The sequence below is a fragment of the Amblyraja radiata genome, chromosome 38, assembly GCF_010909765.2.
Source record: "Amblyraja radiata isolate CabotCenter1 chromosome 38, sAmbRad1.1.pri, whole genome shotgun sequence".
In the NCBI taxonomy this organism is placed as follows: Eukaryota; Metazoa; Chordata; class Chondrichthyes; order Rajiformes; family Rajidae; genus Amblyraja; species Amblyraja radiata.
This window is the reverse complement of record NC_045993.1, coordinates 7598404-7625029: the sequence shown is the minus strand read 5'-3', so window position 1 is coordinate 7625029 and position 26626 is coordinate 7598404. Positions and strand designations below refer to the sequence as shown.

General features: G+C 42.0%; 1 protein-coding gene across 6 annotated transcripts in view; it reads right to left on the bottom strand.

The window, feature by feature from the left end:
- cnot3 (CCR4-NOT transcription complex subunit 3) overlaps positions 1-26626 on the bottom strand; it is a 91111-nt gene that overhangs the window by 47831 nt on the left and 16654 nt on the right. For 2 of the 6 annotated variants that reach the window (XM_033013391.1, XM_033013392.1), the window contains one exon: positions 15451-15489. The exons of 3 other annotated variants lie outside the window; for them this stretch is intronic. Coding sequence is in view for 1 of the 3 variants with exons in the window: in XM_033013389.1 (XP_032869280.1) it covers positions 15318-15382 (65 nt within the window). In the remaining 2 variants the exon portion in view is untranslated. Of the gene's footprint in view, positions 1-15317; positions 15416-15450; positions 15490-26626 lie in introns of those variants that run through there. One more of the 6 variants, XM_033013389.1, reaches the window with a different exon arrangement.

Sequence of the window (26626 nt, the reverse complement as noted above, 5' to 3'; positions counted from 1 at the left end):
AAGAATAGTCCCAGCCTACTAAAGCTTTGCCTATAGCTCAGACCCTCTAGTCCTGGCAATATCCTCGTAAATCTTCTCTGTACCCTTTCCAGCTTGACAACATCTTTCCTATAATATGGTGCCCAGAACTGAACACAATACTCTAAATGTGGCCTCACCAACATCTTATACAACTGCAACATGACCTCCCAACTTCTGTACTCAATACTCCGACTGATGAAGGACAATGTGCCAAAAGCCTTTTTGACCACCCTATCTACCTGCGACTCCATCTTCAAGGAACCATGCACCTGCACTCTTAAATCCCTCTGCCCCACAACACTCCCCGGAGGCCTACCATTCACTGCGTTTGTCCTGCCTATGTTAGACTTCACAAAATGCAGCACCTCACATTGCTTTGAATTAAATTCCATCAACCATTCCTCAGCCCACCTGGCCAATCGATCAGGATCCTGCTGCAATTTCTCACAACAATTTTTCACTATCTGCAAAACCACCCACTTTTGTAACATTAGCCAACTTGCAAATCTTGTCATATATGTTCTGATCCAAATCATTGATATAGATGACAAGCCGTAACAGGCCCAGCACCACTAGTCACAGGCCTCCAGTCACCCTCTGCTTCTTTCCATGAAGCCAATTTTCTATCCATTTAGCTATCTCTCCTTGAGATTCTGGCTTCTGTAAATTGATCCTAATGTGTAGGATAGTGCTAGTGTACGGGGTGGTCGCTAATCAGCACAGACACGGTGGACCGAAGGGCCTGTTTCCCACGTATCTCTAAAGTCTAAAGAGAAATGTTGATCATTGTATTTCCTAATTCTCTTCAAAATATTCCACTTGAATCAACAGAACAGGATACCTGTGCCAGTCCAGGTTGAGAAGTATCTTCGACCTAAAATACTAACTCCATTTCCCTTTCCACTGATGTTGCCTGACCTGCCGAATGTTCCCAGAAAAGTTGATAACGAGTTGCCAAGTGTGGAACCTGCAGGCTCAGGCACAGATTGCCATCACTGAACCACAATGATATTCCACATGGACTACATGTTACATTATAAATAGAGAGAGATTGCAGGCTGTGGCAGTGAGTGTAAGTGAACATTCAACAAAAGACAGATTTAGAACTCCGGCTCTAAGCTACTCTTTGACAATACTATGACCCTACACCATAAAAATATGTTGGAGATCCCTGGAATTTATTTGAATCTCTCACAAATTCTGCAATTTCTACCATGATGCGTTGAAAACTGGAGATTGCTACATTACAGCTCGTGAAACTCAGCGGGTGCAGCAGTATCTATGGAGCGAAGGAAATAGGCAACGTTTTGGGCCGAAACCCTTCTTCAGACTGACATCTTAATATGTTGCGATCAACTAAATGTTTACTTTTACACAACCCCTCATCTGCATTGTGCAAGAAAATTTGAAATCTGAGAGTGGTTAATATGCTTCATAAAACCAGCTTATCCATGCCTCCATCTGGTTTTGCAAAGGGCATACTGAGATAGCACCCACTGTGTGGTTCAACTGAATTACTCAGCATAACGGATTTTAGTTTAGTTTAAAGCAGGCCCTTTGGCCCACAGAGTCCACGCCGACCAGCGATCACCCGCACACTAGTTCTATTCTATACACTAGGGATAATTTACAGAAGCCAATTAACCTATAAATCTGCACATCTTTGGAATGTGTGAGGAAACCGGAGCGCCCGAAGAAAACCCACGGGGTCACAGGGAGAACATACAAAGTCTGTACAGAAACTACCCGTAGTCAGGATCGAACCTAGGCCTCTGACAATGTAAGGCAGCAACTCTACCTCTGAGCCACTGTGCCACCTCAATTTTTAAGTACAACTAGGGTTTTTATTTAGTTATTGGATTATGCAACATTCAGTACATCAAGTGCTGTCTACGAATAGAAATCACATCTATATTTCCATGTGGGTAAACTACACCACAAACTACCTTTCAAGTGAATCTTTGATCCTTATGAGCTAAGACTGACTCATTTTACTGATCCCATGAGTCAATGTTAACCCTTCTCACTGCATTCGAGAATCTGTATATATTATTTAACATTGAGTACCACTGGGTGGAGCCAGCAATGGCTGCCTCACCAACAGTCTGTCTGTCCTTTCCTTCTTTATGTTTTAATAGTATGTGTTAAATGTATGTTTTCAGTGTTCTTTAGCTTGTTTTATGTGGGGGGTGGGGGAAACTCTTTCTAATCTCTTAACTCGACGGAGATGCGATTTTTTTTCGTATCGTATCTCAGTCCGCACTGCAGCCTAACAACGAGGAGTTGGCGGCTTTCGCTGGAGACCGACTTCGAGAGCTCCACCGCGGGTGCCTACGGGACTTTAACATCGTGGAGCCCGCGATCCCTTTGCCAGGGATCAACCTCAGAGCTCCAACTGTGCGTGCGTGCGGACTTTATATCATGGAGCCCACGGTCTCTGGTCAGAGACTGCCTTCGGGAACTCCAAGCCACGGGAGTTTAGATCGCCCCGACGTGGGAGCTTCGACCGCCGGCAGTGGGAGCTGTGATCGCCCTGACGGATGGTTCGTCTGCCCCCACCGCTGGAGTATAAAGAGGAAAAAGACTGGATTTTTTTGCCTTCCATCACAGTGAGGAATGTGGGGAATCCGCTGTGGTGGATGTTTATGTTAACTTTTATGTAGTTGTGTGTCTTGTTGCTTTTTTTTTCATATGGCTGTATGGTAATTCGCATATCACGTACCTTAATTGGTACATGTGACAATAAAAGACCTTTGGAACCTTTGAACACTTTAATAAGGATGGCAAAGCCTGGAATGGTACAGAAGAGATTTATTGAAAAGCTACCAGGGATTTTGGATTTGGATATGTAGAGAAATTAGTGACTTTGGTTCTGTTCTTGTCTGGGAAGAGACGGTGAAGGGAATATTCAGGCGAAATATTCAAAAATTATCACTGATTTGGACAGATTAAATAAATGAATTTGATAGATTAAATAAAGACATCTTGTTTCCAGAAGGGTTGCGAACAAGAAGCCATAGATTCAAAGCAATTGGCAAAAGAACAATGGTTCACATAAGGAAACTTTGTTTTACACAGTAAATTGCAGTGATCTGGAACATATTTCCTCCACAAATAGTGGAATCAGATTCAATAGGAATGTGTAAAAGTGAAATAGTGATAAAACTATGGGAAGTGGGAATAAGTGGAGATTTTCCAGGAATAAAGAAGATTGCAAACATTGGTGAATACTGCCCAGTCCATCACGGGTACTGACTTCCCCACCATCGAAGGGATCAATTGGAGTCACTGCCTCAAAAAGGCAGCCGGCATCATCAGTGACCCACACTACTCTGGCCACTTACTCATTGCAGTCCCGCCACCAGGAAGAAGGTACAGCAGTCTGAAAACGGTAACATCCAGATTCAGGAGCAGCTTCTTCCCTACAACTATCATGTTATTAAACACTACAATCTCCAAATAGGCTCCAAACTATATAGACTTTATTTTTACCCTGTTATTATCTATTTATTGTTTATATATATTATAAAATATATTATATTTTTAATATATTATATTATATTATATTTGCACTTTTAACTTTTGCACTTTTTATAATGCATTTTTAACTGCTTTTATTTTCTTTTAATTCTTCTATTTTATTTCATTTTATTATTTCATTTTATTGTATGCCATGTTTTTATGTGAAGCACTTTGAGTCTGCCTCGTGTATGAAATGTGCTATATAAATAAAGTTGCCTTGCCTATATAATCCAATATAAATATCCATATATATATATAGGACTCTTTGTTGCTGTTTATTATGGTTTTACAACATAGTATGTTTACATGTTTGTTGTGCTGCTGCAAGTAACAATTTTATCATTCTGTTTCGGGACATATGACAATAAAACATCTTGACTTTTGATCAGATGGTGGCACAGTTGAGGGAGAAATGTTGGCCAGTACATCATATCAGTCTTCCTCTTCTTCATATGGTACCATGCGGTCTATTGTAATCAATTTAGCAAACAGAAAATTGTTTATTTAAGATTAAAAACTATGGAGATGGTGTGATAAGCTGTACAAAGGGAAGCAGTTGTTGGATGTATTCAGACATCTATCCTTGGCCTGACAATATTTTGCTGATTCATCAATGAACATTTCTCCGGTTAAAGTCAAGCGTGTGATTATTTACCGACAATTCTATTCACAACTTTTCTAATTCCAAAGAGCTTTCACTGATTTATATCAAGACATAGGTCAAACTTTCGAGGGATTAGAAAATTAAAATTGTTATTGTCAAAACTACCTTCACCATTTTCCATACTTGCAGAACACAAAGTTATTTTTGATGACAAAGCAAGCTGGGGCAATGTCTCCATTCACATAATGCATTGGCACAACAAAGCAACTTCTTTAGTGAAACATACTCTGGCACAGGAGAAAACAAGAATTTGTCTTGAATAAAGCAGAGCAGCTGGCCATATTGCAACACTCTATATTGTAGCCAGTGATGGAAATCTTTCTGAATAACCCAACACATGCCTTCCACAACTCCCAGGTCCACCCCTTTCCGCTTACCTCAAGAGACCGTTCTCTCCGCAACTCCCTGGTTAAATTGTCACTTCCCACCCAAACCATCACCTCCCCAGGTACTTTCCCCTGTAACACCTGCCCCTAAATCTCCTCCCTCGACTCCGTCCAAGGACCACACAATCTTTTCAGGTGAGGCAGCGGTTCACTTGCACCTGCTCCAACCTCATCTCCTGTATCCCCTGTTCCCGGTGTGGACTCCTATATATCGGTGAGATCAAGCGTAAGCTCGGCAATCATTTCGCTGAACACCTCCGCTCAGTCCGCCGAAACCTACCCAATCTCCCGATTGCTAAACACTTTAACTCCCCCTTCCATTCCCACTGACCTTTCTGTCCTGGGCCTCCTCCACTGTCAGAGTGAGGCCCAGCGCAAATTGGAGGAACATCACCTCATATTTCGCATGGGCAGCTTACAGCCCAGCGGTATGAATATTGACTTCTCTAACTTCAAGTAACCCTTGCTTTCCCTTTCTCTCCATCCCTCCCCCTTCCTAGTTCTCCGACCAGTCTGACTATCCCCCTGATTAAATTTCATCACTGTATGCTTTGTTGTCACCTTCTCCAAGTTAACAATGATCTATTCTACATTTTCCTTGATCAGCTCCTTTTTTTCAACACCTTGCCCTTCTTTATCCCTGTGTCTCTCTCTCTCCCCTGACTCTGTCTGCAGAAGGGTCTCAACCCAAAACATCGCCCATTCCTATCCAGAGATGCTGCCTGTCCCGCTGAGTTACTCCAGCATTTTATGTCTATCTTCGGTGTAAACCAGCATCTGCAGTTCTTTCCTACACAGATCTGCTTTTTAGACTTAAGCAGCAAATTAACAAAATCATGATAGAATTTTACATCTCCTGGCAAAGATGGAATAACAGAATCTGTCATAGTGTTCACAAGGGACAGATCAGATACAGGAAGTTTATAAATTAGAAAGTGATGCAAACATTTCACTGAAAAGTGATAGATTTATCCAGTTTTATCTGCTGCTAGTTTTATCTGCTGGTGAAGGTGTTCTGACAATGGTATTAACATTATAATTTCCAGTATTCAGGTTGTGGATTAAACAGAAGACAGATACAAAAAGCTGGAGCAACTCAGCGGGTCAGGCAACATCTCCGGAGGAATAGAATAGGTGACTTCTCAAGTCGAGACCCTTCTTCAGACTGAGAGTCCGGGGGAAGGGAAACAAGAGATATAAAAGGTACATAGCGTAGAGCTACACCCCCTCCACGATTCCTCCTGCTCTCAGGCTGAACATATCCACGATGGATGAAGAAAAGTTCCCCAGTTTAATATGTAGGGAGGAACTGCAGATGCTGGTTGAAACCGAAGATAGACACAAAATGCTGGAGTAACTCAGCGAGCCTGGCAGCATCTCTGGAGAAGTTTGAAGTCTCAAGGGTCTCGACCCAAAACATCACCCATTCCTTGTCTGAAGAAGGGTCTCGACCCGAAACGTCACCCATTCCTTCTCTCCAGAGATGCTGCCTGTCCCGCTGAGTTACTCCAGCATTTTGTGTCAATACCTAGTTTAGTGCCATCTTTCAACATAAGGTCCGCAGCCTCTGCATATCATAGCTCTTCAAGTGAGCATCCATGTGCCTATCATGAAGATTTCTCTCTCTACCACCATGTACATTGTCTTTCTTCCAATTCTGCCATCAATTAATCTAAGTCTTTGCCCTCTTGTTTTTGAACTCTATACAAAGGGAAATGAGTCCTCCCCTTTATCTGGGTTGCTCATAATAATATACACCTCAATTCAATCTCCCCTCAAGCTCTTCTGTTCCAGGCTAACCAAGCTTTCCTCAGTTATATCTTGCCAGTCCCGGTAAAATTCTTATTAATCTTCTCTGCATTCTCTTTGGTACAATTACACTGATGCTGACCAGAGCTGCCCATTGTATACAAAATCCCCCAAACTTCAGAGTCTGAAATACAAACTGTAAGTGCTGGAAATACTCAGAAAGTCCGACAGCACCCGAGAGGCAAGAAAGATGATCAACAGTTCAGGTTTATAACACTTTATCAGAATTCAAGTTATGGTCTAACTAGTGTTGCCTATAATTTTACCCTAACATTCTTGCTTTTACATTTTGTATCTAGACTAATAAAGGAATGCATCTTGTATATTTTTCTAACCACACCATCATCTATTCTGCTATTTTTATGAATTTGTGGATATACATCCAAAGGTTCCTCTTATCCTCCACATGTCTCAGTATCCTCCAGTGTACTGTATACTCACATTTCCCTAGATGGAATTCCAAATGTAACTTTTCTGCCCAACTGACAAGTTCATTGATATCCTTTTACATCTTTTCTGCTCAATATCAACCATGAACAACTGTTTTTGTATTATCTACAAATGTCTTTGTCATGTCCAAAACATTTATCCAAATTATTAAAATGTATTACGAACAGCACAGTACTGAATACTTAGACTTGTAGAATCCTAATGAAATCAGTGTCACAAATATAGCAATTACTTGGAACGAGCGACTGAATCCATTTTTCCAAACCTCCTGATCAGCCTACCATTTGGACCTCATCAAAGCTGCATTGTAGACTACGTCAAACACACTAGCCTCATTTACCCTCCTTGTTATCTCATCAAAATAGACCCTATTATCCATTTGCTCTTGAAACATTTTGAATTTTAGGTCATAAGGTCATAAGTGATAGGAGCAGAATTAGGCCATCTGGTCCATCAAGTCTACTCCGCCATTCAATCATGGCTGATCTAGCTATCCATCCTAATCTCATTCTCCTGCCTTCTCCCCATAACCCCCGACACCCGTACTAATCAAGAATTTTCTTTGATTTTACTTGTAAGCAGGGACACAAAGGTTACCAGTGCTGGAATCTGATAAATAAGGAAGGGCACATTAGGGGGGGGGGGGGGAGATTAATGGCAGATAAAACTAGAACCAGATTTGGGAGGACGGTGAGCCTGTGGATGAAATATGCGTGTGCAGCAAGTGCATGGAAACACAAGAGCGGGGAGATTTAAAAAAGTGTGATGGGTGGCCTGATGGGAGGGTAGTATGGGAAAGGGGACAAAAGTGGGAAAAATAGACAGGTGGGGAATGTTACCCAAAACTGGAAAATTCAATGTTGATACCTTTGGAATGTAAACTAGCCAAGTGGAATATGACATGTTGTTCCTCTAGTTAGTTTGCAATGGGTCTCACCTTGGCAGTGGAGAAGGCTATGGAGGGATATGCAACTGGGAGCTTGGGATAACAATCGCAGATGCAACACAGGTGCAAGTCCAAGAAGCAACCATTCATCAGCACTCTGTTTCAGTTCCTTTGCCGTTGCTCCTTAAGCCCCAAAGGTTCCATTATAGTTATCACCAAAGTATCTTGATGAATCTGACTAGACATGCACCATTATCAATGAATCTAATTAGATGCAGCATCGTCAAAGAATCAGCTTGGAACACCTCTCAATTATGAAACATGTAAGACCTTTATACCAATGAATCTGATTAGACAAGCAGCAATGAATCAGACTTGACATATACTCTCATCAGAGTCTGATCTGACACATGTTCTCAACAATGAGTCTGATTTCACACACGTAATCATTAATGAATCTGATTTACCCAATACCCTCATCAACTAATCTCACTCAACACACATCCTCGTCAATTAGATATGCACATTTATCAATTAATATTGTCCAGCATACTCCATCAATTAATCTGATTTGACATGCATCATTATTTAGAAATCCATCCATGATCAATTAATTTAATTTGACAACAATCTATCTATCATTAATCTATCTGCTTGTTCTGGCACCACCAAAAACATATCCACTTAGACAGAAACTGTCGATAATAATTCTAATTACATGTGTAATTTCAAAAATAAATGTGATTAATTAGGCACCAACAACAACAAACGTGCTAAGATAGGAAACATCAACAATGAACCTGGTCTCCCACACACAGACCACAATGAACCTGGTCGCACAAACACCAATTAACCTGGTCACACAGCATCTCTGGATAGAAGGAATGGCTATTCCTTCTCTACAGAGATGCTGCCTGTCCCGCTGAGTTACTCCAGCATTTTGTGTCTATCTTCGGTGTATACCAGCATCTGCAGTTCCTTCCTAGACAAACCACACAGACAGTTAACAATGAACCTGGTCACACAGACACAGCCAACAATGAACCTGGCCACACTAGCACAGACTACAATGAACCTGGTCATACAGGCACAGACTACAATGAACCTGGTCACACAGGCACAGACCACAATGAACCTGGTGACACAGACAGCAGTGAACCTGGTCACACAGACAGCAGTGAACCTGGTCACACAGACACAGACAGCAATGAAAATGATCACACAGGCACGGACAACAAGGAACTGACCACATAGACACAGACAACAATTAAATCAGTCACACATTGTGCATAGCTTCCTGCCGGACATCACTTGTTATATCATGCCAACTTAAAGATGATCCATTTATGCCTACTCTTGTTTCTCTTTTAGCCAGCAAATCTTCAAGCCAATATGTTATCCATGCCAATATGTTACTACCTACACCATTATTTTCAACATAATCTTTGACGTGGTACTATTTGAAATGCCTTCTGGAAATCTAAAGTCCCTCCCCCCCAACCATATTACTGTTCCATTTTGTGATATTCTATAACATGATGTGTCATCTACTCATATGTTGAGAAACGCAAGTTGAAAACAAAGTTTTCACATAAATTCTCAATTTTTTGGTAGATATTTGTGAATTCTGCAAGGGAGCAAGGCATCTGACTAGCCACAGCATCGGGTTGGCCTGTACATCCACTATTCTGATCAAGTACATTGAACCATCTCCAGAGTATGATTACATACACAGTGATGTCTCGGGAATCTGAATTTAATGAAAGATAATATTATCTTCAAAATCTGATTAAATAGGAGCACCATTTTACAATTTTGATTGAATCATCCCAGGAATCTAATTATATACATCACACAATCTGATTAATTCTTCAGCACTATCCTTGGAATCTGATCAAATATCCACCATCTTCTCTCGAACTTTCTTCAATATGGAGCAAGATCACAAAAATCCTGATGCTGTATCCATCTATCTCTCAAAAGACAGAACAAATACATCCCACTCACTTTAGAGTTTAATTGATTAACAGAAGCATCGTAAGGATTTGACTACATGCACAGCATCTCCAGAAGCCAGTCCACAACACCTTCTCTAGAATGCAATTAGTCCCTGTAAACCGGTTAAAGTTCATCACCTTGCATGGAAGGTAATTAAACAAATATCGTCTGTGAATTAATTACACAGCACCATAAAGCAACGTGTTTAAATACACAGCAGTATTTCTGGCATTTGATCGTCTTCTTTCACTGCAAGATATGCTACAGAACCTCAGTCTGAAGAAGGGTCTCGACCCAAAATGGCACCCATTCCTTCTCTCCAGAGATGCTGCCTGTCCCACTGAGTTACTACAGCATTTTGTATCTATCTTCGATTTAAACCAGCATCTGCAGTTCTTTCCTACACATATGCAGCACACATGTATGTCCAGACAGTAAATCCAAGCAACTGCTTCCAAAAATGCCAAGTGGAGAAAACAGATTTTAAGGTTGAGATATCGTGTTCCTTGTTTTAACGTCACTTAATCAGCAACAAGTTTTAGATCAGCAAGTGCTTTCCATCTGTGGAGAATGCGGCAAATTGCCCATAGTCTGGATGAGACCAAGTGAGGAGCTCAGCAGACTTTATCCACTGAGTTTTCCAAGTTTGTTTTTTGCTCAAGATTCCAGCATCTGCAGTCTCATGTGGCTCAATTGAAGAGGGTTGCAGCCAGTGATTCATACTGAAAGATCAATGGTGAAATATTAATGATTGTACTGGATGTGCACCACAGATCCTTCCATATGGACACTTGGTTTTTGCTCACAATAAGGAGGTCAGCAGCATTTTTCCAAAATATAATATGTGCGATTTACAGTACATCTGTTGTGGATTTCCAAGCCTTTGAAAGTGGGGATGTTTATCCTATCTTGTAAGTTATGCTAGGTAAGTAAATAAGTAGGGCTATGTTGTCCAGAACTGGCAGCTACTCTGTTGGTGTGGACATGCTGGCATTTAATTACATTTCTAAGGTAGTTATGCATAACATAAGATTGTACAATAGTACACAACACTGCCTCTAGAATTAGATCAGCCACACAGCAATGAAAGGTTAGAATCGGAAGAAAAAACAGAAAGGAAAGGAGGTACACAAAAATGCTGGAGAAACTCAGCGGGTGCAGCAGCATCTATGGAGCGAAGGAAATAGGCAACGTTTTGGGCCCAAACGTTGCCTATTTCCTTCGCTCCATAGATGCTGCTGCAACCGCTGAGTTTCTCCAGCATTTATATGTACCTTCGATTTTCCAGCATCTGCAGTTCCTTCTTAAACAGAAAGGAAAGGAGATTAGGAGTTGGGGTGTGGCCACAGGGGGAAGATGGCAGCCCTACCGGCGGTCTGTTGTCTTTTCATTGCTTTTGTTATTTTTTAGTCTGGTAGAAGTTCATTTTAATGTTCTTCTGGTATGTTTTATGTGGGGGGGGGAGGGGTTTGGGGGAAACTTTTTTCAAGTTCTTACCTTCCCGGAGATGTGATTAATTTTCGGATCACATTCTCCGGGCTCTGCGGCCTACCAACGCTAGAGCTGGAAGCCTCCTCGGACTGTCGTGAGCCCCACCGCGGGGCGTGGACTTACATCGGAGTGGATCCCTTGCCTGGGATCGTTCCCACCGTGACTACCGCAAACTTTATCACCAAGGGCTCGCAGTCTCGGGGTGAGGCTGGTCGGGAGCTCCAATGCTGCGGAAGGCTCGTCCTGCCCCGACGAGAGGTTTGTTTGCCCGGCGCGGGGGAGCTGACATCCCCCCGATGCGGGAGTGGAGTGCCTTGATGCGGAAGGCCCGAACACCGGCTACGGGAATCAAGATCGTCCCGTCAACAGGGGCTCGAGGCCCACGACCCCGGAAGAGCAAGGGAAAGGACTTGAACTATATTTCGCCTTCCACCACAGTGAGGAGTGTGTAGGAGTCACTGTGGTGGATGTTCAATGTTAAAAGGTGTTTTGATTGTTTTGTCTCCAAGATGGCTGCTGGAAGGGAGAGTGAACGCTGGCGCGTTTAGCTGCCGCTGCTCTCTCTTTGAATTGTGTGTTGTTGATGTCCCTACTTTTTTTTTTGTTATTTGGTTTATTCTGCTTATATGTTTTGTAATCTGCTTATTAAATTTTGTAAGGCGTCCTTGAGAGTCTTTGAAAGGCGCCCATAAGTATAATGTTAATAATAATAATAATAATAATAAATAATTAGAATCAATCCATCAAACCAAAAGATGGGAGTTAATGTGCTAAGGTGGTAAATGTACAACAGCATGTCTGAAACTTGATTCATTACGTGACATTGGTGCTGGAATCAAATCAAATAACAACTCTGTTCTAGATTCTGATTAAACAGTGCACCATTTCCAGAATCACATCAAATAATATTATCTTTGGAAAGGCACAGTATCTTCTCAGGAATCTAATTAGACAACAGCGCTGTTTCCAGAGTCGAATTAGATGTAGAGAATTGTTCTAAAATCCTGTAAAAAAAAACTGTTGCCATAAACAGATAGAGCATTAGCACTGTTTCCAAAATCATATCAAACACACAGCAGAATCTTTGGAAATACATGGAACCATCTCAAGAATCTGATTTAAATAACACGTAAAGTTGGTTTGATAATAGGAGACAGAGGGTGATGGAGCAAAGTTGGTTTTGCCATTGGAAGCCTGTGACTAGTGGAGCACCACAGTGATCGTTAATGGATATTAATGCTGGCAACATGATTCACTAGTTTGCAAATGACATGAAAATCGGAGGTTTAAGAAGGAACTGCAGATGCTGGAAAAATCGAAGGTAGACAAAAATGCTGGAGAAACTCAGCAGGTGAGGCAGCATCTATGGAGCAAAGGAATAGGCGACGTTTCGGGTCGAGACCCTTCTTCTGAAAATTGGAGGTTTATTGTTTGTGACGGGGATACTTTAAGGCTAAAGAACAATAATGACCAACTAATAAAAAGGTCAGATATGTCCTGATAAGTATGAGGAGATACATAAGAACAGTATATACACCATGAATTGTAGGATCCTGGGGAGTTTTGAGGAACAAAGTGGCCTTTATGCACAGGTAAACACATCCCTAAAATTGGTGAAGAAGGCATTTGGGATGCTTGCCTTCCTTATTACCCACGGCATAGAATGCACGAGCATGTAGGTGCTAGTCAGGCCACAGCAGGAGTATTATGTGCAGTTTTGGTCGCCAGACTATACAGAATGTGATTCCTCTGGAGAAGGTGCAGAAGATTTACCAGTTTAGAACACTTCAGTTATGAAAATTAGTTTGTTTGGATTGGTTTTCCTTTGAGCAGAGAAGACGGAAGTGGGACCTGATGCAAATATACAAAATTATGATAGGGTGGACAATAGAAATTATAGTAAAGGGTAAACAGCAACAACAACAACCACATCGGATAGGTTTGAGGTTCGGAGTTAGAGGGGATCTGAGTATGTGTTTATTTTACCTACAGGGCAATTGCACTCTGGATGCACTACCTGAAAAAGTGGCGCAGACAAGTACTTTCATAAGATTTAAGAACTGGACAAGCACCAGAATCGGCACTATAATGATCAAAGGGATCTATAGACACTTGATGGTCAGCATGGAATGGTGGCCTAAGGTCCTGTATCCGTGCTGTACAACTCTCTAGAATTTGGTTAAATATATGACACTGTTCTAAAATTCAGTTAAAAGCACTGTCATAAGAAACTGTTTAAATACAAAGCACTACTTCCAAATATCATTAGATGTATGGCATCATTTTTATAACTAAATACATATAAACAATGTAATATTCAATTAAAAACACAACACCATCTCTAGATTCTGATTAAATAAAAATACATCCTTGGAATTTATCATGTATCTATACACCGTAAATTGATCGATTGTAATCATGTATTGTCTTTCTGCTGGCTGGTTGGAACACTACTAAAGCTTTTCACTGTACCTCGGTACACGTGACACTAAACTAAACTGAACGGACTGACTGACTGACAAATGCGCTGTTCTGAAATCTTTTGCCAGAATTAAATGAAACACAGAATGTCATTCTACACATAGCACCATCTATATAATCCATTTCAATACAACACAATGTTTCTGGAATCTAAGTAAATTCAAAACACTGACTCTGCAACCTCTATTGAAGGGACTGCAATCTCTCCAATGTATTTTTAAATATTCAGCAGCTTCTCCAAAGTCTAATTAAATACACAGAACTATTTCTAGATTCCGATCAAATTGCTAACATCTTCGCTAACAATTATTAAATACGCAGCGCTACATCTGGAACCAGATCAAGTAGGTCAAGATCCTAGAGTCTAGATTGGCAAACTCCACAGTCAGCAAGTAGGCATGCTATGAGCTGGGATGCCTGCTTCTGCGAGAGTAGTCCACACATCTGGGGGCCTTGTATATGCTAGTGCTGCACTGTTCTATGCACACAGCAGGATCTCTACAACTGATCGTGTACGCAATATTATTGCTAGAATTTAACTAAATACAAGAGGGCGGCACAGTGGCGCAGCGGTAAAGTTGCTGCCTTAAAGGGCCAGAGACCCAGGTTCGATCCTGACTACGGGTGCTGTCTGTACGGAGTTTGTACGTTCTCCCTGCGACCGCACAGGTTTTCTCCAGGTGCTCTGGTTTCCTCCCACACTCCAAAGACGTACGGGTTTATAGGTTAATTTGGCTTTGGTTGTAAATTATCCCTAGTATGTAGTGCTGGTGTACGGGGATTGCTGGTCGGCACGGACTTGGTGGGCTGAAGGGCTGAATCTCTAAACTACACTAAACTAAACCTTGTAAATACACAGAAACATATCTGGAATTCAATTACATACATGATTGTCTCAAACTAATTAAATACACATTTCCAGATTCTGATTAAATGCACAACAGCTTCATTAGAAACTGAAAAAATACACATCTTAAAATTAAATTCACAGTTCCTTTCTACAAAATGTCTAAAATAACATACTCTCCCTGATAAAATATTTGGATACCCTGGAATGTGACTAAGTAAATTGTGCTCTCTAAATTCTCTTTAAATATGCAGTGCTCTCTCCAGAATCCTATTAAATGCACAGTTGTCTTAGCTAACAAGCTAAAAGTGCAGCATTACCTCCACATTAAGATTATATAGATGCCACCATTTCCACATTTATATCAAATGTGCAGTACTATTTCATAATAAATAAAAATGCAGCAATCTCTAGGTTGCTTATCAGATACAGAGGGTCATAATTGCTATCTCATAAAATATGGTTTGCTTTAATACTGCCTGACCCACTAAGTTCCTCCAGCACTTTGTGTTTTGCTCAAGCTTTCTCTAAAACCCATTTATAATCAGAAGAACATCTCCAGACTCTTATCAAATATAAAAAACTGACTCTGGAATTGGACCAAATGTAGAACAGAGTCTAGACTCTGAACAAATACTCTGCACTCGCTCTAATCTAATTGAATACACATAGACATCTCTAGAATGTGATGAATGCACAGTAACGTCCTGGAATTCTAATATACTGCATGCACAGAATTTAAGTAACTCAGAGCTTTCCTACTTTTCCTGTTTATGTCTATGCAGCTGATATCCTGGTACTTGCCTGTCCTTCCACCATTTGGCCATTATTCCCTTTTATATCAATATTAATTAAACATGTGACATGACAGAACTGAATCCAGTCCTGTTCTCACCTGATGTCTTCTGTCAGGCTCTACAGTAACTCTGGCCTCCTGTACAATATAAAATATTGAAAAGGAAAATTATAAGCAGCAGCATGTTTATTCAGTAGGCTTCAGTAGTGCAATCACTATTCCTAGTCTAAGCAGCTGCTTCACCCCTTGCGGGGGACGCTTGGCTCCATGCTTTGAAAAGATACACGTCCATTTCAAAGCTAATCTGTCACGACTGTGATGCACCAACAATGCTACATCAATTGATTCTGTCAACAATACTCATGTTAGAAGTCACATTAAATCGCATGATTAATCACAGATCAATCTCTCTTTAGTTAACGCAGCAGGGCAATGATAGTCCCCGTGTCTACACAGCACCGAAAGAAACTTTACTGAAAACAAACGCATCCACAGGACTTCTGTCTTATCTGCCAGTTCCTACAACAAAGACTTGAAGGCTGGAATAGAAAAGGAAAACAAGGCCTCACCACCGCCAGATGCCCCTCCTCTTCCCCACCCACCACCACTCCTAGAACAAAGCCTCACACAAACACACTAATCAGCTTAGTCTCAATCAAAATCCTCCATTTTTCCACTTTCAAAGCACTGTTCAAGTAACCAAACATGTTAAGGGGGGAGGGGAAGGGGATTAAATAATTAGAGACTAAACTACAAACTTGCGTAAAACTTTGCTGCTCCTGAATTTTTGTTTATTTGTTCCTGAGGGCTTGTAATTTCTCTCACAGTGAAAAACAGAGAAGCCTTCATAAACCACAACACAAGTAAGTAACCTTTACTTCTATCTGCTCCTACATTGTTTTTTATTGCTTCTATCGGTCCTGTTATCTATTTTTTATCCTCACCCTACATCACAACCAGTATTAAATTCACTGGAAGTCAATATGCATTAATTTCACTAAAATGTGCAGATTCTACAAGTAAAGTGACTGAGGTGATGTCAATTTTATTCTCACTTTTAGCTTGATTAATCAAACAAGAGAGCATTCAAAGTAGGAGTTTGCTATACCAAACTGATTCACTGTAAAAGACATCGCTAAATTTCACACAGCATTTTCTGTCAAACACGGTGCACCACTTGTCTTCATACCTCCCCTTATTAATCTGTACATAATAACTCACCCTTACAGGGACAGAGTCCCCCTAGTCCTTACCTTTCACCCCATCAGCCGTCACATACAACACATAATCCTCAGACATTTTCACCACCTCCAACGGGATCCCACCACGAGCCACATCTTCCCATCTCCACCCCTTTCCGCCTTCCGCAGAAACCGATCCCTCCGCAATTCCCTGGTTAACTCATCCCTTCCCACCCAAATCACACCCTCCCCAGGTACCTTCCCCTGCAATCGCAGGAGATGCAACACCTGTCCCTATACCTCCTCCCTCGACCCTGTCCAGGGACCCCGACAGTCCTTTCAGGTTAGGCAGAGGTTCACTTCAACCTCCTCCAACCTCATCTACTGTATTCATTGTTTAAGATGCGGATTCTTATACATCGGCGAGACCAAGCGTAGACTGGGCAATCATTTCACTGAACACCTTCGCTCAGTCCGCCTGAACCTACCTGATCTCCTGGTTGCCAAACACTTTAATTCCCCTTCCCATTCCCACACTGGCCTTTCTGTCCTAGGCCTCCTCCATTGTCAGAGTGAGGCTAAACGCAAATTGGAGGAACAGCATCTCATATTTCACTTGGGCAGCTTACAACCCAGTGGTATTAATGTTGATTTCTCTCACTTCAAGTAACCCCTACACTTCCGCTCTCTCTATCCCTCCCCCACCCAAGTCAGACCAGGTTCCCGTTCTCACATAGCAAACAGCTAACAATGGCATGTTTCCTTTATCATCGTTACTTTTTTGCATATCTTTCATTCATTTGTTTTATATCATTCTACATCACCGTCTATATGTCTCGTTTCCTTTTCCCCAAACTAGTCTGAAGAAGGGTCTCGACCCAAAACGTCACCCATTCCTTGCATCAGGCGGAGCATAGAGCCAAGGCATGTGGGCACCAAGTATCACTACCTGCTGAGGTTCTACCTGTCCCCGGTGTTGCGAAGGATGGGCCTGGCGCAGATGCCACGCAATGTGCCAGTCAGCTGGACATTGCCGCACCATCTGTCGCTTGTGGTAAGGTTCTTCCGGACCAACACCTTTGACCACAAGTCCATCGGGCAGTGATCAGCACGGAATGTCCTGCAGGCACTGCAGGGAAAGGACTCCATGGATCCTGTGGCGTGGTTCCCAGAGCAGACTGCCCTGGGAAAATGGCAAAATGCCTCATCGCCAGAACTCACCAACAAGCACCAAGACCTGGCTTGGCTGGTGGTGAGGGGAGCCCCCCCAGTCAGATCCTTCCTGCACCGTCGAAGCCTCACTACCAGCGCATGCTGCCCTCGGGACGGCTGCTATGGAGAGGAGACGGTTGCCCACCTCTTTGCAGAGTGTGGATTTGCAAAGCGAGTCTGGAAAGGTTTGCAAGGGTCCCTGTCACGATTTATTCCGAACAGCTCCGTCACAGAGGACTCTGCGATTTACGGACTTTTCCCCGGGACGCATTCAGAGACTTTCATCGAGTGCTGCTGGAGGGTCATCAACTCGGTGAAAGACGCTCTTTGGTCTGCCCGAGCATTGTTGACCTCCCAGCAGAGCGAGATGTCCATCCGGGAATGTCACCGATTGGCCCGCTAAAGACTGCAGGAGTACGTGCTGAGGGACGCACTGAAGCTCGGTGCAGGCAACGCCAAGACTCTGTGGGGGAGGACCACAGTCTAAGGTCCTTCCGCTGCTGGACATGGGGGGCACGGTGTGGTGGAGATGCCCCTCAAAAATAAGGGAAGGGATTCCACGTCAGTGGGCCACATGGGTGGCAAGGGTGGGGATATATTTGTGTAATTTGTGTAAACTGTATTGAATGTTTGTATAACCTCTGAGAATGTCGGATGAATTTTTTGCACAGTTCCTGTGTTGTATATTATTACTTGAATAAAGTCTATTTTGAAAATTTAAAAATCCTTCTCTCCAGAGATGCTGCCTGTCCCACTGAGTTACTCCAGCATTTTGTGTCTATCTTCACCCCTATGCTCTCAGTTATATGCAATTCCAATATACAGATACCTCTCTTCTAACCCAATTATACATTTACCACAATTATGTTCTTACCTACTACCAAGTAAATAATATTCCAAAATAATCCCAAAATAAACCAGTATCTAGTTCACATTTAATATTTAGTTCACATTTTGATTCACTCACGCTGTTTACACCAAAAGCCATTTGAGACCAAAATGAGGAGAAATGTCATCACTCAAAGGATGTTGAATCCTTGAATTTCTTTACCCTGGAGGACTGACAACATTAGCCTCTGATTGTGTTCAACACCGGGATCAATAAATTTGTAGATGCTCATGAAATCAAGCAATATGTGGATAGGATAGGAAAATAGTTTTTGATATAGGAGTTTCACCATGACCTTGTTGAATGGCAGAGCAGGCTCAGGAGACTAAGTTGCCTGCTGCTGCTCTGATTTTGTTTCCCCTTGTGGCAGTTTGAATTACACATTTATCCAAGTGCTTCTCCATTCTAAAATGCAAACATCAGACACATCCTGGACAACATCAACATGGAGAAGGGTCTGAACAAGGGTCTCGATCCGAAACGTCCCCCATTCCTTCTCTCCAGCGATGCTGCCTGTCCCGCTGAGTTACTCCAGCATTTTATGTTTATCTTCAATTTAAACCAGCATACACAGTTCTTTCCCACACATCAACATGGAATTTCAATTCAAACAAATGTAAAGGAAATTTTCAAGATCAAATTCATCAGATAGCTGCCCTTGCATTTTCAGATGGACCTGAACGGCTTTGTATCCATGCAATGAGTAAATGAGTAAGAAAGAACTGCAGATGCTGGTTTAAATCGAAGGTAGACACAAAATGCTGGAGTAGCTCAGCGGGTGAGGCAGCATCTCTGGAGAGAATGAATGGGTGATGTTTCGGGTCGAGACCCGAAACGTCCCCCATTTCTTCTCTCCAGAGATGCTGCCTCACCCGCTGAGTTACTCCAGTATTTTGTGTCTACCAATGAGTAAATGAGCAAGCCGGGATCATTATTGGCTTCCCATTAAAAAAAGCGAGTCACGGCGTAACATGCAAGCTGCTGGCTTACAAAAAGTATCGTTTTTACATATGCAGCTCCTTATTTCTACTCTATGCAAGCGTATCGCTTCCGTTCCTCAATACCATGCAGTATTATTCATGTTCCACAAAGGGTGATGATCATACCATTAAAACCATTGAAAATGGAAAAAATGCAGATGTTGGAAGGTAGAAAGCATTGTGAACATTCAGCAAGTCAGCCAGCATCCGTGGAGAGAGAAACTAAGTTAACATCTTGGGCCTGACAAGTTATGTTCTCTTATCATAAATGTTGCCCGACCTGCTGATTCCAGCATTTTCTGCTTTCATAACGAAAAACATTGCTGGTTTATTTACAGAAAATCAGGTGGTCGAGAAGGATGAGGCTCGCTGGTCACTGCCACCACCAGCCAGAAATGGCCAGCAAACAAGGTTGTGCCGTGGGAACCCACCCATGGAAGACGTGGCCCAGGGCGGCCGACCAAGACGATGCTGAAGACGTCGATGGAAGACGCATGTGTAGAGACAAAAGAGGAGCTTGCTAGCTGCATGGAGGACAGAGATGTGTGGTGCGTCTGTCACCGTGCCCGTCGGAAACCAGCACCACTACATCACTAATGGTTTCAACGATGATCTTGATGAGGATTGTTTACAGTTAGATTTCCATGACAATGGACTAAAGTGATGAAAGAGGTAACAGAGGCAAAGATATTAAGCTACAAGCTGAAGGGAGCACAGCTTTGGCAGAGCTGGGGGAGGGGAGGGTAGGGGCTGCAGAGGGAATGGGGAATGACACTCATGCCATCAGTGGCAGGGAGTGCTTGCACGTCAGGGAACAACAATAAAGGGCACACCAGATAAGAGGAGCATCAAGAACTGGGTCACTGTAGATGGAGCTGCAGAGACAATAGCTAGCAGGATTAAAGTGACACAAGGCCTCCTTAAATATGTTGCGTGACAAGTGATGCAGAAGAACGGGACAAAGGGGATTACAGAGCCTGGGTTAGCAGGACTGCAGAGGTACCCAGGTGATAGGGGCTGCAGAAATTATGAATAACACGTAGAATCTAATGACCTAACTTGAGCATAATGGGATATGGCTATTATGTGTCGAGTTAAGGGGATGTATATATAGAAAAATAGAATTCAGCAGGCTTGAATCAAATCACTTTAAGAAGGAACTGCAGATGCTGGAAAATCGAAAGTAGACTAAAATGCTTCAGAAACTCAGCGGGTGAGGCAGCATCTATGGAGCGAAGGAAATAGGCAACGTTTCGGTATGAAGAAGCGTTTCGGCCCGAAACGTTGCCTATTTCCTTCGCTGCATAGATGCTGCCTCATCCGCTGAGTTTCACTAGCATTTTTGTCTACCTTGAATCAAATCAGATTGGGCCTGCTGTGGGATATGCTGAACTGAATGCTTCGCAAGGAGCTGTGAAATTTCAGGTATAGAGGAAGTGGTATTGATTTCTCAATCTATGCCCTCCAGAACATCTTATGTATGTTTATGCACCTCACCCCTTCCTCCAATTTCTAATTTGTTTAACAGAGCCAGTGTTGCCAAGCTGGAAATGAGAGTGTAAAACCAGGAATAGTCCACTTATTGTCAAGCAGTTTGCGGAGTTCAGAATTAACTGTTTAAAGCAGCATAAGAAGTATAAGAAGTGATAATGAAACACCAAATTTTTGAATTTAAAAATGGTCAGTGCCTAACATGAACTTGCAAAAATTTGATAGCATTTGAAAGAGATTCTTAAAATAATTTTTTGTCAGTGATAAACTTAATATTTCAAAATATTGGGCAATCGGACAAAAACACTAGAAGATTGCGCGTATAGGTGTGTGTTAGACTGTGTGTTAAACAATTTCCTCTTTAAAAAACTATTAGGCAAAAATATAGGATTTGTATGAGATGGCATGTAAACAGGCAGTAGATTCCATATCGTTTCTTTTAGGATGATAGTGAACTAATGATTTAGTTTATAGTGTACAGCCTGGATACCTGATTTTAGTGCGTGAATGAATGCATCAGGTTTGGATGACGTTTAATATTTTTTTAAATGAGAATCTGGGCTTAGGTTAGGGTCAGACTGGCTGGCAACAGGCTGGTAGCTATAAGGGTAACAGATGTTACTGATACATGGAACTCCAATGGTGCAAAAGACAGCACTTGCAGTACACAGGCTCTGGCTGCACATGAAGATACTGGCTGATGGTGGCTGCTCAGACAATGAATAAAAAGGCTGAACCTTGCACCAGCAACACTGGTTATCATGAACAAAGAAAGGTGAGATGTTGGCCACAAGCAACTCCAAAGCAAATAAATGATAGTCTTGCTGTCACACTGGCTAACAAGAGTCTTCAATTACACTGGCAGGCTAAAGCTGCAGAGCTACAAGTTGGCAGGAGTGCTATCATATTGTGTAAAGCATGGAGTACTGAGACATTACAGATAAACTGGCATCACAGGGAGATGGGTGCACAGAGTTTAGTGCAATGGGGGAACTGTATAAAATGGACTGCAGAACACGAGAATCATGGGCTACACAAGCGCTAGAGACAGTGGCAATTGGGGCCTCCAGAATGCAATATTGCAGGCACCATTAAAACAGCTTTCACTTAGGAATTCAGCTAATTCAACCATATGTAAGCTACATTAGTTAAGCAGACCAGGAACTAATTAGGTGCAGCAATGAACGATGTAGTATGAAAGAGAAGGAAGACAAAAGTGCTGGAGAAACTCAGCAGGTGCGGCAGCATCTATGGAGCGAAGGAAATAGACATCGTTTCGGGCCAAAACCCTTCTTCAGACTGATGTAGGGTGGGGGGGGGGAAGAAGAAAGTAGAAAGGAAGAGGAGGAGCCAGAGGGCTGAGGGAGAGCTGAGAAGGGGAGGAGACAGCAAGGGCTACCAGAAATTGGAGAAGTCAATGTTCATGCCGCTAGGGTGCAAATTGCCCAAGCGAAATATGAGGCGCTGCTCCTCCAATTTCACTCTGGCCATGGAGGAGGCCCAGGACAGAAAGGTCCAATTCGGAATGGGAGGGGGAGTTGAAGTGCTGAGCCACCGGGAGATCAGGTTGGTTAAAGCGGACCAAGCGGAGGTGTTCGGCGAAACGATCGCCAAGCCTACGCTTGGTCTCACCGATGTAGATCAGTTGACATCTAGAGCAGCGAATGCAATAGATGAGGTTGGAGGAGGTGCAGGTGAACCTCTGTCGCACCTGGAACGACTGCTTGGGTCCTTGAATGGAGTCGAGGGGGGAGGTAAAGCAACAAGTGAAGGAAGCTAGTACAATGGTCACACAGGTACACTGGAAAAATGATGAGGTATGAACAAACAAAAGGGCTATAGACGGTAGCTTCAAACAATGGTCATGAATAACATCTAATATATGAGAGTCAAAGACCAGGAATGATTTTAAGGTTAAAAATAGATAAATAGACATGCAAAAAGGCCTGTGTAATGAAAAAACAGAATAGACACCAGATTAATTATACATGATGTGAGGGATGTGAAAAAGGAGGGAGATACATGTCTTACAATTCAGACTCAAATTCACAATAGACTAAGATTGACAACAATGGGTATGACCCGAATACATGAGTGAGTGGACAAAGAACTAAATGTGATATATGTTGCAGGGGTCTTGGTTTGGTTCAATAACTTGAAATTAAGACCAAAATGCGAGAGATCCCACATTTGGAACTCAGTGTCAGTAACAGGAAATATTGGGACAGATTCTAAGTGCCTGTCCATTGTTCTTCAATAAATCTCCGAGTGGAATTTCTCCGGAAATTCCGGTTTCCACCCACATTCCAAAGACATACAGGTTTGTAGGTTAATTGGCTTCAGTGAAAATTGTCCCTAGTGTGTAGCATTGTGCTAGTGTATAGGGTTCACTGGTTGGCACGGGCTCGGTGGGCCGAAGGGCCTGTTTCCGTGCTATATCTCTAAACTAAACTAAATATTATTGGCGTCCTAATGAACCAATTTCATCCTGAGTTGGACCTGCTAAAAGGGACATGCCAAGTAAAATCAGAACATGATATTGGAAAGCTGCTGATAATCCGTTGCTAACATTGGGAATAATGAGCAAAGAAGGAAGTGGTGCTGCTGTGGTGCACTGTGGCTTCAGGGATCATCAGAACACAGCACTCAGTGGATCCCAAGGGTCAGCAAGGAAAAAGGTTGGAAGAATTAATAAAGATTACTGCAGTTGTCTCATGCTCGAAAGAAATCCCATAAGGAGAATGACCATGGTGTGACAGAAATTGAACAAAAGAAAAATTAAATAGTAAAAAGTAAAAGGGCAAAATATAAAGTAGCACACTCATGACAAATTATGCCTATGCGTAGGTTTCAGACACAAACAGAAAAGGAAGCTGGATTATCAAACACATGGCCAAACAAAACTGTCTGGATCTTCTAAAGCTTCAAGGTAATGCAGCAACCAAAGGCACAGGTGCAACATGACAAAGCCGATCATACTAATGTCAACAGGAAATCAGCATATTCGTGTCAGCTTTCAGCTCAGAGAGGCATATTATGCATCTGCGGTGATAGAGCATTGAGAAATGTTGAAGAGAACAGATGAATTAATTGGGATTATGCAGTCAAATCTGCAGATTTCAAAACTGGTAGATACCCTGTTGAAAATTATGACCCATGGGATAGGTTCCCCCTGAGCTACCACCAGAACTACTCCATGCCTGCCTATGGCACCATGAAGAACAACCCAGGCACACAATCAACACGATAACCCCACATTTGCTACTCGTATTTACCAATGCACTTGCATGAAAGAGGACTTGGAATCCAAGGACCAATGCTCATTGTGCGAGCATGTGAAATAGGGAGTAGAAATCCAGTTTACTTGTAAATCGATCCAAATATTTGCATGACCGTTTTGTTTTTGTGAGAGCATTTCTTTAAAAGGTATCTGCAATTTGTCTTCAGTAATTTTGCCTACAACCAGAACCTGTTATTTCTTTGTTCTAACTTTCAGTTAGTTGATTTGTTTAAGTTTGGTAAACTAAGACCTGGAGGGAATTTTGAACTAAAAGCTAAAAATTGGTTATATCACAATTTTGATCATAAACTAGAGAACTATTTAAAAGTTATTTTGGAAACTGACAAGCAGAGAAAAAATGTCATTGATTTAAACAGTATGGAAGACATCCAGTTACCTTTATGTTAAAATGTGTTTTTTGAGTCTGTTGCTTTTTTAAATTGTATGACTGACCTGGCCAGTTAATTTCACTACACCAATTGGTGTATGTGACAATAAATGAACTTGTGAACTTAATCAGTCACCATTGTAATCAGTCATCGTTGTCTCTGAAGAACACGACTACTACTTTAACCATGGGGGATCATAGAAATTGGCAAGCAATTACTTCTAATGACTCGTTTGCAATAATACTCCATTAAACAGTAACATGCAGATAGTTCTGCAATAACATGACACTGTGGCGGCTCCCAACACGCACTACAACACGTTCCTAAGAAACCTTGTGTTACAGAAAATCGTGTTATAAAAACAATTAGTAACATAGAAACATAGAAAATAGGTGCAGGAGGAGGCCATTTGGCCCTTCGAGCCAGCACCACCATTCATTGTGATCATGGCTGATCGTCCCCAATCAATAATCCGTGCCTGCCTTCTCCCCATATCCCTTGATTCCACTAGCCCCAAGAGCTCTATCTAACTCTCTCTTAAATACATCCAGTGACTTGGCCTCCACTGCCCTCTGTGGCAGGGAATTCCACAAATTCACAACTCTCTGGGTGAAAAAGTTTTTTCTCACCTCAGTCTTAAATGGCCTCCCCTTTATTCTAAGACTGTGGCCCCTGGTTCTGGACTCGCCCAACATTGGGAACATTTTTCCTGCATCTAGCTTGTCCAGTCCTTTTATAATTTGATATGTTTCTATAAGATCCCCCTCATCCTTCTAAACTCCAGTGAATACAAGCCTAGTCTTTTCAATCTTTCCTCATATGACAGTTCCGCCATCCCAGGGATCAATCTCGTGAACCTAAGCTGCACTGCCTCAATCACAAGGATGTCCTTCCTCAAATTAGGAGACCAAAACTGTACCTTAATTGTGTCAATGAGGACAAAAGGGGGTTGAGGACGAGAGGATTCCAGCCTTGCAATAATAATGTTAATTTTCCCTGCAGGATTTTCATAAAATTAAGGTATTTTAGTAGCTATTTGTTTACACTGCAACACCTATTATAGCAAATCTATTAACCCAGCACCATCAAGGTGATGTTGGACCAGCAGATTTTCTAAACCATTGGAATAAACTATTCTAACTGCTGTCACCCAAATATAATTTTATTTCACTCTCTTTTAAATATATTATCCAGTAGTTAACAAAGAATTCCAGTGAATTTGGTGAGTTTCCATTTTGTAAATTCCGGCTTATCAAAATAAGCTGAAACATGCAAGCTTCCGGACCCCACTTCAAACCCACGTTCTGAACCCCGCTCTGACCACAAATCTACTCACATTCCAACCCCAGTTCTGGCTGCACACTTGGCCCACACACCCAGTAATATATGGCCAACCTAGTAACTACACAGTTCACAGACAACAAAGACTTAGTGTACTACCGAGTAAGCCAGATGCCGAAGTATTAGGATTTCCGAACAGTCAAACACCAAATTATCAAAGTGTTATGGTAATTCTATTTTTGGTTCAGCTAGAAAGACCCTCCAAGGAAAATTGAAATGACACAGCCCAGAATTGTGTCATTTATGACGCATGATATTTGGTTGATAAATCAAACATGTCATAATCAATCCACCATACCAAGGATATCCCCTTAAGAGTGTAAGGCATTGCCTTGGAATGAAAAGCAAATTGTTCCATGCACTCTAAATCAGGGAGAATTACTGATCTGGCTAGAGGAGATTGGAGATGATGGGACCTTTGTTTAAAGCAATTAGGAAAAACACAGTCAAAGACCCTGCACGGTAAAAGTCCTTTATAAACATAGACAAATAAGATTTAGCCAAGGGCATAA